The sequence below is a fragment of the Trachymyrmex septentrionalis genome, unplaced genomic scaffold (genome assembly GCF_001594115.1).
Source record: "Trachymyrmex septentrionalis isolate Tsep2-gDNA-1 unplaced genomic scaffold, Tsep1.0 scaffold159, whole genome shotgun sequence".
Taxonomy (NCBI): domain Eukaryota; kingdom Metazoa; phylum Arthropoda; class Insecta; order Hymenoptera; family Formicidae; genus Trachymyrmex; species Trachymyrmex septentrionalis.
In genome coordinates, this window is record NW_017304747.1 from 82,495 (window position 1) to 99,309 (window position 16,815).

Consider the following 16,815-nt stretch of genomic DNA (forward strand, 5'->3'; position numbering starts at 1 on the left):
TCTACCCGCTCCGTTATCACCGAGCATAGACTTCTTCATAATCATGATTTTCAATGGGACGATGTTCAGATCCTGGATGAAGAACCTTCTTACAGAAAGCGGCTAATCTCTGAAATGTTGCATATTAAAAAACAAAAAAATAGTCTGAATCTACAAACTGACACCGAAAGTCTCCACAAAGCGTATATACCGATCATAAACAAAGTATGACTTTCGATTTTGTCGGCCCGTCTCCTCTCCTCTCTCAGTGCGTTGTGTTCCGTTTAAGCGAGCGGTCACGTCGTGAGCGACGCCGACATGTCCGGCTCTGGCATGTGCAATATTGCCGGAGTGTTACGGCTTACACATGGTTCACCTTTGCATGTGCGGGGGATCATTTTGATTTGTTCGGGTTTGCTGGTGCGTTTGCAATTTTATCATGATAGCGGCGTTTTTAATTGTCAAGGTCTGTTCTTTCTTATAAGTCATTTTTCGGTCTTATCTAGCGATCTGGCTTGGATAATGGACACCTTGATTGCTCAATCGTATTTTTGAGATCCATCTGAATTTTACTTCTTTACGTTTAATGTTAATTGCGACATGAATTGTTTTTTACCTATTTTTTACTTATCGTCTATTTTTTCGCGCTTTATATCTGAAGAGGGCTCAATCTCGTAGCCGAAACTTGTTATATATATATATTTTTATACATTTTTATACATTTACACATTTATATGCGCCGTTCCGTATCTGTCCATGTATCGTCGCCTAATAATTTTAATTAATTAAAGGTTTTTTTTTTAACCTACTGACTTTTCTTTCGACGTTTATTTGTTTGTTTATTTACGTTTACATTTAAGAGTCTTTACATCGTTATTAATTATTCTTTGAGGTTCTGTAGGGCGCCAGCTACTTATTTCAAACGTACAGAGTTTAAAATTGTTATATGCAGCACATTTTTTACTTGGCTCGGATGTCAAAGTGTCAAACGGCATTTAGTAAGAAGCGCCATTTCTCTCATCGCCCGCGCGCAAATATAGAAATAGATTGAAATAGATCATTATGTAAACTAGCAATATATTATCAGCTGGAAATGCCATAATAATAACACACTTTTCTATATACAATATAAAAAAATATATATTAAAATAGAATATGTCTGAAAAATTAATTATATACTTTCAATTTTATTGAATGTATATTAAGTCAGTAGTTCAACATCTTACTGTGACCGATACGGCGCTGATTTCAATGTTTAGTAAAATAGAATTGTTGCTTAGAAAAGGAGTCGTCCTTGCTGCATCAGTGATAATGGCAAACTGGAATTGATAGAACACATTCTTGAATTGAGAACGAATTATCGAAACAGAAGTACGACAAAGTGAGACAGGGAAAAAACAAAAAAGGATAGAAGCTCCGATTGTAATCGGTGAGGCTCCGCACGCCGAGCTGGGCTCGAGCGAAACAGCGAGTCTATCCTTCTGTCTTTCTCTCTATGGTCGCTTGTTTCTAGCGACCGAAAATGCTTTCTCGGTAATTTCGGCCACTCAACGTATATAAATTAGAGGAGATTATAGATAATGTATAAGTTTTAATAAATTTTTAGTAATAAATCATGGTAATTTTTCATAGTAGGACAACTTATATCTTTTATTTTCTTCGAGAAAAAAATTTATAAAATTACATCGAGTTGTTTTTACATGTGGAAAATATATTCTTATAAACACTTCCATTTGATGAAAATATTGAAATGTTTCGTCGTTAACGAAAAAGAGTGTTTTTTTCATGAAAACATCTCAATTGCACGAATGTATAATATTTTTGAATAGAATTATATGTTTCGGATCCAACAGAATTCAAACATTCTGAACATATGTTCGTACATTTAGCAATACTTGATATCATATATTTAGCTATATTGAATAAAATATTTAATTCAGTGTTGTTTAAAGGAATGCCATTGTTGTAATCCAAAACATGCATTACAAATGTTTGTGTACATTCTTCTATACCTCTAATATCTTTCATCACTTTTGGTTTATTAAAAAAATCAACAATTTTAGCCCATCATTATTTTCATAAGAAGAAGAAGTAGTGATTTTAAGTATTGCGATATTACGATAAGCTTCAGATTTTGTTTAAATTGCAAGGCGATAGAAATCGGATGCTTTACTCTTATACAAGAAAATAAATTTTCAATGCAATCTTGCGTGAAACGTGCAGTCAATACGGATCGATATTTACGGTTATTAATGAGGTATTGTATCAATTCAATTATTGACGTTGTGGTAATCATAATGCCACACTGAACAGGTTTAAACTTTGAGACTTTACCAATTTTAATATTTCGGAAGAGATCAATGCAGTTAAGGAAAGCAATATTATCGTTACATTTTTTTATTATCATTCGCTGTCTTTCCTAAGGCAACTGAATGTTTTCGTGATGTTATTAAAGTAAACCATTTGATAAACTATTTCTATAAACGTCACTGTCGTGTTAAATTCTGTTTTTCTATTTTCTGTAGCATAAAAAAACATTGCGCTACTGACATCTCAACTCTACAAATTTTTTGCTTTGTTCACTTTCATTTTGTTGAATGTACTACACACTATGTCACTTTTTTAAATTTTCGGTATTAATTTAAATTGCAGATTTTCTTGAATTTCTACTATTTTTTGCAAATGTTGAAATTCAACGACAGGCGATAAATTATATGTCTGTACGAATTCCGTATAGGTAACTGTATGATCTTATTATTTAATAAAAAGATTTTAAATTTTTCAGCAAATGCGGTGTATCTGTAATAAAAAACAAACTTCGCGTATTATCTACAGGATGAACTACAGAATTATGAATTTGGGATCTGTTATATACGATACCACAAAATACTTTCCACATTCTTAAATTCAATGGACTCATATCACAAGTTATATATATAGACCAACAGCTTCTGTTTTTTTAATAATGATTTCTACGATAGGTTTCAGTATAGCTCCATCTACACTACTAGGAATAAAATGATAGGTAACGGGTAGTTTCCATCATGTAAAAATATCTCCAAACATGAATACTAACGCATGAGAAGCATCCTTTATCTCACCTATATTAATATCAGAAAATAATGTATTGAAATTAAATGTAAATACTGTGTCAAATACTGTCACTTAATGTCATTTATCTTTTGCAGAAGCGAAAATAATATATACATCATCTACTATACTGTATATCACCTATATTCAGAATGTGCATTTAAAAAATATGTCAGTGTGCTTTTAGTTTATTCTTTGATCATTTTCTTGATTTACATCTAATAAACAATAGATAGAATGACAAAAATATACACTAATATCTTTAGAAATGCGCTTTTGAATACGATCCTGCATGTATAACAAGGTTGAGTAAGATATTGTACATTTTTTTTAAATTAATATATAAGTTAATACGGGTATCGCGCTATATTTACAACTACTTCGATTCGAGAATTTTTAGACATATAACTGCATGTTAGTGAATCAAAATTAATTAACAAATTATAACAAAGGTAATTAAATATTTGTTAACCAATGATCCAAATTAAATAATTTTAGAATACTAAATATTATAATAAGAATTATATTTGTAGAAGAAAAAATATTGTTTTTTTAACCATTTGATGAAAAATTTAATCTATGGTTAAGCTAAATGTACTCTATAATCGTTTTTAATAATAAAATAATTATTTTACATTAATAAAGTTTCATTGACATGAAATATAAATGCTATTCAACTTTCGATTTATGATCGAAGTCTTGGATCTCCATTGTAAGTAGAGGAATACTTGTATATACGGTTTGATGATTTCAAATTACCACATTTATCGGGGAAAGTCGAGAGACCAATTTGTGACATTGTACTTTGATCGACTTGTTTTTCTTCGATAATATTCATTTCATCAAGAGTTAGCAGTCTTTTTCTCGATCATTAATAAAGAGTGATACTTCTTCATTTAATAAGTCGAACATTTGTTCAGAAATGCCAGGTTGAAAGTCCATTACTTTTAGTCTTCTTCTAAGTGTACGTTCAGAAGGTAAAGGAAATCCCTGTCGTAATATTTCTTTGTAACCGCTACTGCCGCAAGATAATTTCAATCTAACAGCTTTTTTTAAAGTATCACTACATTTGTTACATCGTTTAGATGGCCAACTGTCACATCGTTCAGATGGCCAACACAGAATTTCGATTTGATCGTCATTTAGTATTTTTTTAATGCTGTTGAGAAGATCCATTTGTCCTCTTGATTTTATTTTTCTACGCAGACGTTTCAACATTCTGTTTGACTTATCTAATTTTGCAATTATCTTGCTCGCCTTCAATTTTGTGTATCTTTCTTTTGATTTTGTTTCTCTAGCTTCTAATAGAGTTCTTTTTTCTGCCTCTTTCAACATTTTCTTCATGTTCACTATTTAATGACACAGGTATAGTTTCCTTAGCATTGGATGTAGACATTATTGGATTTGCAATTTCTTGTTCTTCATTTAGATTGTTCGTTGTTAATTCCGTAATATTACTACTTGTTGATGTTATTTCTTCTATATCCTGTTCTAAATTAACTAACAACTCTATATTTAATGTAGTATTAACATCAACCTAAAATGGACAAGCAATACTATTATTAAATTATACATATATTAGTGACATATAAACTGTAAAAAATATGTCCGTTTTCACCAATGTAGATTAACTTTGATCTCAATTTAAATTACTCTTCTTTTTCCAAGAATTACTCTTCTTTAGAAAAAGATGAAGAGTAAGTTGTACCAAGTTTGCACTAAATCATTATTTTTGTATAACAGTTACTTTTTCCTCTTTTACAGATTCGAAAATTCAGGATTAAAGTATACGCATAAAAAAAGTTACAATAATTGTTATACAAAAATTACGATTTAATCGGTAATACAGACGGCTTTAGGGTCCTCTTAAAGACGGTCACTCCTACATAAATTTTCGACTATCAATGGGGCCCCGGGATAATTGAAGAATGATGACTTTATTGACAATTATATAATAAAAATTTGCGATTATTAACATAGATAATTTGATAATACGTTATTAAATTCATGATTTTTTTATTATATAAATGCTGTATAAATAAGTGCGCATACTTTTAATGTTATAATATTTTATATATTACTAAAAAATTACAATTTTTTTTCTGCTGTTATCATCTCTGTTGATAATCAAACTCGGATGATAACATTTAAAATCACAGTTTTTAATAAAAATCAAATATTAAGTTTTAAACATATATACAGCTAGTCACAAAAAGGTTGCAACACTGTTTCTTCAATAGTTTTTTTTTAAAGTTTCAGAACGCAGCTTGCTCTCCGAGTGATTAGTTCTTACTCATTGATCTATAAATAAGAACCAATCGCTCGGTGAGCAAGTTGCATTACGAAATCCATCGAAGCAAAAGTGTTGCAACCTTACTGTGACCGGTTGTACGTGTCTACGAAACCAATAAATCATGAAATTAGTACCGTTTATCAGTTTGTTACTCTTACCCAGCAAACGCTAAATATTTTTGAAATATTCATAAAATGTTCCTAAAAAATCCCCAAAAAACATTCCAATACTCAAAAATATTCCAAATATTACGGTATATGTAAAAGAAACATTCAAATATTGATTAAAAATTTCACTTGCATGTCGTTACATATTCCGAGAAAGTTCCATATATGTGTATTGTATACAAAATATTAATTTTTCCTGAAATTCCAGGTCTGTAAATCAGTTTTTAAACAAAATTTTGCTTCGAAAAATACATTTAATGTGTTTTTACCTTGGAGCCCAATTTTGGAGGCTCACTTCACAGACGAAGTGTTGCACTCCTTATATTCTCTCCCAGGTGATTCTTGTTTACAAATAAATGCTCTTCGCCACGGTCCTCTGTGTGTACTGCTCGCTCATTTGCAATTTTTGTGAAATATACAAGAAATATTTACACATTATTCTGAACATTTCATATGTCATATTCTGTGATGATTCTTTAACTATTCCGAAATCGGTCATTGATAATATGAATCAAATTTTCTGTGAATATTTAGCGTTAGCTGGATAATTACGTAAATTTTAAGGGGATGCTGGAGCGACAGCCGAATTTGATCAATGTCGATAAAACAGATTTTTAATTCCAAATAAAATATTACATGAAAAAAACGTTACATAAATATATTAATTAAAACATTACGTACATTAAGCAAAATTATTAAGTAAAATGTTGTGTACATTACTTGCTTTGCTATATTCTATATATCATTTGAATGTGAGGTTATGTATACTTAAATCGTACTTCTTAAACCATTTCTCTTGTGAGCTTCAGAATCATAATTTGAAGGTCTCATGATACTCTTATAAATTATTCAAATACAGAAAAGTACTTTTTGTTTGGATATATGCTTGCGTTCAATTATATGTGAAGAAAGAATCTACATGATTATAGAAAACTGTAATTTATAATTTTTTTGTCGATTTTCATACCGGTTTAGACTTTTCCGAAGGTATTTTCATTTTTTGTTTTATTCTGGAGAAGAATTTTTTATTTTATGTAAGGAAAATATGATATTATTTGAGAAATACGAAATAACGCTCGTTGATAATTCTAGCATTCTTTTAACAGATGTGCAAACTCCATAAGATCCGACTGTCTTTAATAGTATCTCGTTGGTGTTTTAAGGAAGTTTTAAATTTTTTCGATTATATTTTAGGAAACAGTTTGTTCAACTGTTTGTTTTTAAATTTCCGATAAAATCTCAAAGTCTGGCTAGAACGTTTGGGACTACCCTGTATATATTATTAGTTTTTGAGCTTTATTTCTCTGTTAGAAAATAGAATACTAACATCTTTATTTATATTTACCGCAAAATTTGCACATTTAATTCTATTAGTGTCTAGAAAAAAAGTAACGAAAATAGTAATAATTTGTTAATTTTTCAGTAACGAGTTACTTATTCAAATCAGTAACGAGTAACGGTAACCGGTTACTTTTATGAAATTTCCAATTCTGATACATGATTAATACGTATGCATATACGTACATAAACAGTTTCTTATTTTATAAATTTTATAAGTCGTATAAAGGTCCGGTGGACCAAAATGTTTTCCAAAGAAACTTGGTAGTGGAAAATCCTAAACAACAGGATATTCTTCAAGAATCTGGTCGATATTTTCAAAATACTAAGCACAGAAGATTTAAGGGAGATGTCTTAGGATATTGTACACCCGTGAGTAATTATTTAATTATTAGTTATTGTAACATTATCAGCTATACAGGTTGTCCTGAATTTAAGTGGTCAAACTTCGGGAATATGTTGATGTAGGGGATTGATAAACTAACAATAAGAAAAAAAGTCCTTTATAGACTTGTAGTATGACTTATATATGCTCGTTTTTTGCTTTGTTTTGAAAAAAATCGCAAAAAAAGATAAAACATAATTTTTGTACTTACTTATCACTTACACTTAAGATAACCCTATACCGTTAACGATATGTCAGTATTAACAAATACTGATAATATTACTGATCGTGTGTGGTTAATTTTGATGGGTTAATGTAGAATACTGATGATGATCTGGATTTTGATTCTCAAGTATCCGTATCGCTTTATTAGGATCTATATCATAATACAATAGATAATATAAGTAAAACTATGAAATATATTGTCAATAATATTGATTGTGTAAGGTTGTAAAAATACCAAAAATATTGATACATGTCAGTATTACGGATTTAATATTATTGATTAGTTATTATTGACTGTGTAAGATTATTATTATTATTATTATTAGGCGTTAGGAACTCGAAAGCTCATTGCCGCAAATACCAAATCCCGCCACTGTTCCCGTCCCTGAGCAAGATCCCTCCATTTGTGACCCTCGTACCCTATTTCGTTAAGGTCCATTCTAATATTATCTTCCCATCTACGTCTTGGTCTACCCAATGGTCTTTTCCCATCCGGTTTACCAATTAGTATTTTATATGCAATTCGATTCTCATCCATACGCGCCGCGTGACCTGCCCATCTTAATTGACGCGATTTTATGACATTAATAATATCCGGACTATTATATAATTGATGTAATTCTGCGTTGTGTAATTTTCTCCATTCGCCCGTTTCCTCATCGCGTTTTGCCCCGATGATTTTTCGAAGTACTTTATTTTCGAAAGCCCTAAATCTTTTCTCGTCTTGTAATGTAAGTGACCACGCTTCGCTGCCATAAAGGACTACCGGTAAAATAATCGTTCTGTAAATTCTAATTTTTAAGCGCCTAGACAATATCCGCGAACCGAGTAGTTTCTTAACCGAATAGAAGCACGCATTCCCCAAATTAATTCTTCTCTTGAGCTCTTCTCTTATTTCATTAGTTTGGTTTAAAATCGATCCTAAATACTTAAAATTGCTAACCCGTTCAAAAATTTTATCACAGACGACCAGGTTTCCGTTATTATGAATATTCTGGATTCTATCAGTGACCATATATTTAGTTTTTTCAACGTTTATTTGCAGCCCCAGTTCTTTCGTTTTATCTAATAGAATTTTAGTGTTATTTATTAGTGTTTCTTTATTATCCCCCAACAAAGCAATATCGTCCGCATATGTTAATATTTGTGTTGTACCGTTTAACTGCAAACCATCATTACTCTTCTGCATTTCTTTAATAGCATATTCCAATACTAGATTAAACAGAAGAGGTGACAATGCATCCCCCTGCTTTAATCCGCTATGAATATTAAAAGTTTTCGACATTTGATTACCTATTCTTACTCTACCTCTGGTATCTTTTAAACAAACTTGGACTAAGTTAGCCAATTTTTTGGGTATCCCCCACCGAGTTAAAATTTCCGAGTTACATTCTCTCCCGTTTTATCGAATCATACGCTTTTTTGAAATCAATGTAAAGTTGATGTACCGGTTGGTCGAATTCCCATTTTTTCTCCAAGATTTGCCGAATAGTAAAGATTTGGTCCGCAGTCGATCTATTTCTCCTAAAGCCGCATTGATGATCTCCAATTATCTCATCTGCATATGGTACAAGCCTCATTAATAAAATATTCGACAGAATTTTATAGCATGTAGGTAAAAGTGAGATACCCCGGTAATTATTACAACTCATTTTGTCCCCCTTTTTGAAAATCGGGATTATAATTGAATCTTTCCATTGTTCCGGCAATGCTTCTTTATTCCATATTAAGATAATTAATTTCTGAATTTCTTCTCTATCAATCTACTTCCCCCCCTATTTAATCAGTTCCGCCGGAATCAAGTCATTACCCGGTGCTTTGTGATTTTTTAATTTTTTAATCGCGCTTTCTACTTCTGAAATTGTCGGTTCGTTAATCCTAGGTTCAGCCGTGTGATACTCAAAATTCTCTATTTCCCGGTCGTTTTCAGATTCGACATTCAATAACCGATCAAAATAATTTTTCCATGTGTTTAAAACTGCCGTTGTATCCGTAACTAAATTATCGTTCTCATCTTTCACCATTTCCGTCCTAGCTTGGAATCCCTTTCTAAAATTATTTATCCCCATGTACGTGCCTCGTACGTTACTGCTTTTACAATTTTCATCTATTTCTTCAATTTTACGTTTTAAGTATTGACGCTTCTTAATTTTAAACATATTATGAGCCTCTTGCCTAATCTTAAGAAACTGATCCCGAGTTTCCTTCGTATTTTGAGCCAACCACGTGATGCGCGCTTCGTTTCGTACTTTAACAATTTTTACGCATTCTTCGTCAAACCACGGCTTGTTTTTGTTCCTTTTACAAAAACCAACCGTGGCCTCCGCCGATTTTACTATCGCGTCTCGTACGTTTTCCCAGTGTTTATCAACCGTGTTATCATCCGATTCATCTATTTCCTTTGAAGCCGCGAGTCTATTCGTTACTTCGACCGCGTATTTTATTCCGTTTTCTCCCTCGATCAAACCTTGTACATTTAGACGTTTAGTTCCAAACAACTGCCCGTTAGTTTTGTTTAGCGAAAGACGTTCCCTGATTTTGGCAATTACAAAGAGGTGATCCGAGTCGCAATCCGCCCCCCTATAAGACCTGACATCGAGTACGTTCGTGTGACGCCGTTTATCTGCAAGAACGTGATCAATTTGGTTACGCGTGCCTCCATCCGGGGAAATCCAAGTTTGTTTATGGATATTTTTGTGTTTAAAATACGTGCTTTTGACGATAAGATTTTTGCCGGTCGCAAAGTTAATTACCCTCACTCCGTTATCGTTACTTTCCTCGTGCAAACTTTCGAGCCCGATCGTTGGTCTAAAAATGTCCTCTTTACCGATTTTCGCGTTAAAATCTCCCACGACTATTTTCATGTAATCGTTCGGTAATTGATCCACGAGGTGTTCGAGTTCTTCGTAGAACCCGTCTTTAATTTCGCCATCTTTATCTTCCGTCGGCGCGTGTACGTTGATTATCGCGATCTTGTACCATCGGCCCTGCACAACGAGCAATCCTAATCTTTCGTTTATAAATTTAATGTCTTTTACCGCGGATAAGATTTTCCTATTAATCATAAAACCGATGCCAAGACTATGGATCTCCGACCTTCCATAGTGAAGCGTGTACGAACCCGCATTAAGCGAACCTTCCCGGGCCCATCTTGTTTCTTGCAACGCGACGACTTCTACCCTGTACTTTTCGACCTCCCCGACCATCGATTGAAATGTCCTAGATCTGTAAAGACTTCGGATGTTCCACGTACCCACTTTGATATCTCTCCCGTTTTTTGACTTTATGCGACATGAGTTCCCCGAGGTAGTCCCCACCCGGAGATTCGAACGGGGGACTAGTTTACCTCCGGAACATTTTACCCCAGAAAAATCCATGACGAGTTTTGGTTGTTTCTAGATAAAGTCGTTTCACGGTGTGAGCCTATCAAACCCACGCCCAACCCCCAAACAGGAGGACCATTCCAATCGGCTATCCGCGACTGCTTATTCAATTTATTCGCAGCTAGCCTCTATCCTCAACCGAGATAGCGAGGCTTTTCCTCTATCCGCAACCCGAGGACGCGCTGTGTCGTGGTGATTGGGACCCACCAACCCCGGGGATCACTACTGCAACTAGTTTTCCTTGCCCGAGACTAGCGGTTGTTATGCTAACACAGGACTGTGTAAGATTACTTTTATTTATAAATTGTCACTTGTTTAGTTCAGATTATTCAAAATGTTGATCTCTTGCAGCAATGCACGTATTGCATCTTGCACGAACAGTTCGTGTTGCCAATCAAACACTGATCTGGTCAATGTAATGATTGCTGATCCGGAGTTTTTCTGGAAATCGGCCTATACTCGTACTGCCTCTGAAGCATTATCGTTGAAGTCGTACGCGAAAATAATATTCCGTTTTGAAAACAATAATACATATTTCGAAAATTATGTTTTTTCTTTTTTATAATTTTCTCTAAAACGAAGTAAAAATAAACATATTTTTAAAGGACTTTTTTCTTTATTTATCGATTCTCTACACGCTCCCGAAGTTTGAACATTTAAATTTGGGACACTTTATATATAAAATTATAAGAATAGAATGCATACGTTGTGATTTACGAAACTTATCAAATATTATCCCAGATAACCAAGCGTGATTGTACCAACTAATGCATTGCATATGTTATATATTTGCTACATATTTACTAACATCAAAATTGGATACATTATAACAACATTACTTCTTATATACGTAATCGACATTTCTAGAGCAAACTATGAGCAATAGTGGTACATTATGTTGTTACAATATGTTAGCAATAAATAATTAATCATTTCATCTTGAGCATCGGGATGAAAACATTATGGCAACAGAACATATATAATGATTTCCATCGGTTGTTCAAATATGTCTTCAAGCTATGAAGTTTTTCAATTGCAACTCATTGCTAACAAAATGCTGACAGTATAAAATGTCACACGTTTTCGAGTTGTTGTCGAGGATATTCACGCTGACATGTTGCCATCAATTTGCAAGAATTCGAATTCTATTGAGTTCAACGCGACAGACATAATGCAGTCTTACTTTGTCATGAGTTTGTTGAAATTGGTTGCAACATGTCAGCAAATGCACTCCATTTGGCTATCTGGCTATTGTTACATATATTTCTTTTGAAAATTTATGAATAAAAATATCTATGACAAAATCATAAATATTTATGTTTATATTCTGATATTGAAAGGTCATTTTCGTAGATTGCCTGTTTCGAATCGATTGTAGATAATTCTAGTCTAATATTGTACATTTGATCAATTTTGTGAGTAACTGTATTTACATTCAATATATAATTAAATTTTATAGTGGAACAAAAATGGTTTTGAGATTTCAAAAACATTTCATGGCAAGTTTACAATAGTATCTCCTGTATGGTTAGCTTTTTCTTTTGGTAACACTTCAACCTATCAGTTATCCACCCATTCTGTCCAGACTAAATGGATAAAGGAAATGAGAGCCAATAACAAAGTTAATCATATCGTAAAGCGTAAGTTGAAAATAATTCAGAGTATAATTATGATCCTTTATTGCTGTTATTATTTTCAGTTATACCTAGAGTGTTATTTGAACACTGGTCAGTTGACGACATTATTAAGATATACATTAATACGGAGAGTCAAACTCAATTAATAGTATCTCTCTTAGATGCTGCCAAGGTATTTAATATATTAATAATTTTTTTTACATAATACGGGGAAAGGCTGAATAGTTTTGTCTCCATGTTAATACAATAGTAATAGATGGGTGTATTAATGAAACAAATGAAAATTTTACTATTTTTTAAAACAATTTTCAAGGATCATTTTTTCTAGCTTTTCGAACTTGTCTATTGCAGTCATAGGTCTACCTGATCGTGATTTATCAGTCAAATTTTCTTTTCTTATTTCTTTAAATTTTAACATCCAACATCCTACAGTTTTTATATTGACATCTTAATCTTCATAAACCTCCATAATCTTCCAATCTTCAATGAATTTCAATATGTACAACATACTCAGCTAATGTTAAACATTAATCAAAAATTCAATTTGCATTCCTAATGTGCCGAATATTCCGTAACAATAAAGAAATTGTCATTGAATATTGTATAAATACTTCTTGTATATTATGAAAATTGCGAATGAGCGAGCAGTATACATCTCCGCCGACAAAGAGCAACAGACAGTATTTCCTCGTAAACAAGAATCACCTGGAAAAAAGGGGTCGGAGGAAAAGTTCTGTGATATTTTTAACTCAAAATTGCATATACAATATCTTTATTAAAAATGACTAGAATAAAAAAAAAGGTTTAAAAGTTTGGAATCTCTACTTTCGAATGGTTATTATATTTTTTGAAGTTATATGTGTTTATAATTTTTGTATATAGAAAATGAGCTGAAAAAAATGAAAAATTTTCTTTGCACTTTGTAAGTCTGTAGCTTGTCCAAAACAAATTTGAATAAATTTTCAACTATCTACCGTGAAAGCCTAGCTTAAAGCTTTTCCTACAAAATTATTTTTTAAAAGTGTTCCTATGATTTTTTGTCCCTGAGTTACTCGCGGATTAAGTATTAAAACTGAAAACATTACTCTATCGAGTGATATAATTACTAATTTAAAAAATAGAATATATATAAATTTGAACTAAAAATATGACATTACTTTTTTTTTAACTATTGCGCAATAATTATAAAAACAGTGTAATGTCATTTTTAGCTTAAATTCATATATAATTTAATCAATAAAAGAAGTCTATCCTAATCAAAGCTGGATTTTTAATGCTTAATTCCATGTGAATTATATTTATATGTATATATAATATATACTATATGTTATGACCGTAGTTTTGACTGACGGCAAAACTTCATCGCGTTTTATTACAAGCGTTACTTAATAATCTCTTAAGGGCATTCTACAATGCGTAGCAAACCGTTGTCAGTTGAAACATTGTTGCGATAATCAATTAGAAGTGTTAAGGGGATGCTGGAGTGTCCTGTTTTTCCATTAATTATTAAAGACTCTTTTCTCTTAATTATGTTTATGGATTGAAAAGTCCTCCTCCACAATTAAAGTATCGACAACAACGTAATTTGCCAGCTACAATTGAATATGAAAAACGGAAGAAAATTGAAAACTTACAGTTTTGTTATCGGTTTCTGTAGTCAACACGTCACAATATGTGCTGCATATAAGAGTTTCAGACCCTGCACGTTCATAAAAAATAGCTGGCGAATTGCAGAAAACCTGAAAGAATAATCCTATGCTTTTAGAAACGAGGTAGGGGTATAAGAGAAAAGAGTCATCGAAAATTTCGTTGTGTATATTACGAGTGAAATTGACGTGAATCCATGAAACCGAGCAGTATTTTAGTTCCGCGATATTCTGACAGCGATGCTGTCATGAAAAGTGCGTCGTTGAATCATAGAAATGATCTGAATTATCGATCTATTCAAGCCCATATCAAAAAACGTTCTTACATGCCCTGATCAAAGTTTTTTCTTTTGAGAGAACAAATAATAATAAAATAAATATGATATTAGTTATTTCAATTTTGTTGAAATAATTTCTTCATAAACAAAAAACTTACCATATTATTTACATATGAATACAAATAAAAATAATTATTTTAATTGCATTGTTCTGTCTTTTACATATTATACATTATTTAGTAAATTATTGATGCATATATATAATATATATATATATATTCATATATGTATATATATATATATATATATAAAATAGATACACATCACACGCGCGCGCATGTGTGTATGTATATATGTATGTATGTGTGTGTATATATGTATATACAGGTGTACAAGTATGAAATGCGGATTTGAGAAAACAGATGGCGCATCAATGCAATGTGTGGTATAAAGATTTGACTGTTATGCCATTTTGAAGTGCCATCAACAAGTGTCAGACGCGCACGAGTGATAAATTGAAAAAGTGTTTGCATAGTGTTGTGTTGCTGTGTTCGATATGTCGAAATTTATACCAAACAAAGAGCATTCGCGAACAGCATTAATTTTTTGTTTTCATTTGAAGAAAACTGCTGCTGAATCATACCGATTACTTCGAGAAGCTTATGGTGAACATGCTCCATCGCAAGATACGTGTGAACGATGGTGTCGGCGTTTTAAAAGTGGTGACTTCGATGTTGCAGACAAGGAACACGGAAAACCGCCAAAAAGATACGAAGATGTGGAATTGCAAGCATTGTTGGACGAAGATGATTCACAAACACAAAAACAACTCGCAGAGCAATTGAGCGTTAGTCAACAAGCTATTTTCAATCGCCGAGAGATGGGAAAGATTCAGAAGACCGGAAGATGGGTACCGCATGAGTTGGACGGCAGGCAGATGGAGAGGCCAAAAACACATGTGAAATTTTGCTTGCACGATACAAAAGGAAGTCGTTTTTGCATCGTATCGTTAGTGGGGATGAAAAGTGGATTTATTTTGAGAATCCCAAGCGCAAAAAATCATGGGTAGACCCAGGCGTACCATCCACATCGACCGCAAGACCGAATCGCTTTGGCAGAAAGACGATGCTCTGTGTTTGGTGGGACCAGAAGGGTGTGGTCTATTATGAGCTGTTAAAACCTCGTGAAACGGTTAATGCTGGACGCTACCAACAACAATTGATCGATTTGAACCGTTTGCTGCTTGAAAAAAGACTAGAATACCAAAAGAGACAACACAAAGTCATTTTTCTTCATGACAATGCTCCATCACATACGACAAAACCGGTTCGCGACACGTTGGAAGCACTCAGCTGGGAAGTTCAACCCCATGCGGCTTACTCACCAGACTTGGCTCCTTCGGATTATCACTTGTTTGCATCGATGGGTCACGCACTTGCTGAGCAGCGCTTTAGTTCGTACGAAGATGTGAAAAAATGGCTCGATGAATGGTTCGCGGCAAAGGGGGAAGATTTTTACTGGCGTGGTATCCACAAATTGCCCGAAAGATGGGAAAAATGTGTAACTAGCAATGGAGAATACTTTGAATAAAGCTCTTTTTATCATTCTTCCGAATTTAACATGTTTTTTTTTGAAAAAAAATCCGCATTTGATATTTGTACACTTGGTATAATATATGTCTAAACTTTCCAAATAACTTTATTTACTGAATTATTTACATATATATATATATATCAATACTCGGAACGCGATGTATGTTTCGGTTGATCTTTTGCTCAGATGTCGGAACAACAAGCGGCAATCTTGTAGCAGACGTAGCATATAAATGAAATTTTCGAATATATTTATTGCTCTTATACTGAAACTCATAACTCGTTTCTGCAAGCATGTATTGCTCCTTGAGGTTTTCTGTAAATCGTCAGCTACATATTTTAAACATGCAAGATCTTGAAATTATTGATCTGAAATTATACAGCACATTTTTTACTCGAATGTCGAATTGTAGACTTAAGAAGTAAGTAAGAAGCGCCATTCCTCTTATCGATCGTACGCAAACGAAGTACCGCTATTCAACCATAGAAATGAATTGAATCATTGTGTAAACTAGCAATATACTATATTATCAGCTGGAAACGCCATAATATATTTTTGTATTATATATAGAAATATATATCAAGATTGTTGTTTAGAGAAGGAGTTGTATATTATCGCATCAATGATGTCAAATCAGAATCGATAAAATTCACATTCTTGAATTGCAGAACGAATTATCGAAATGGAAGTACAACAGAGTGAGATAGAGAAAAAACAAAAAGGATGGAAGCTCCGATTGTAATCGGTGAGGCTCCGCACGCCGAGCTGGGCTGTCTCGCTCTCGCTCGCTCTCTCTCTCTC

At 33.0% G+C, this 16,815-nt stretch overlaps 1 protein-coding gene across 2 annotated transcripts in view; it reads left to right on the forward strand.

Moving 5' to 3' along the window:
* LOC108745912 (chitinase domain-containing protein 1) overlaps positions 1-16,815 on the forward strand; it is a 64,428-nt gene that overhangs the window by 26,023 nt on the left and 21,590 nt on the right. Inside the window, exons 3-5 of one of the 2 annotated variants that reach the window (XM_018482334.1) lie at positions 7,087-7,239; positions 12,320-12,500; positions 12,560-12,669. In XM_018482334.1, coding sequence (XP_018337836.1) covers positions 7,087-7,239; positions 12,320-12,500; positions 12,560-12,669 — 444 coding nt within the window. The remainder of the gene's footprint in view (positions 1-7,086; positions 7,240-12,319; positions 12,501-12,559; positions 12,670-16,815) is intronic. The other variant, XM_018482335.1, reaches the window with a different exon arrangement.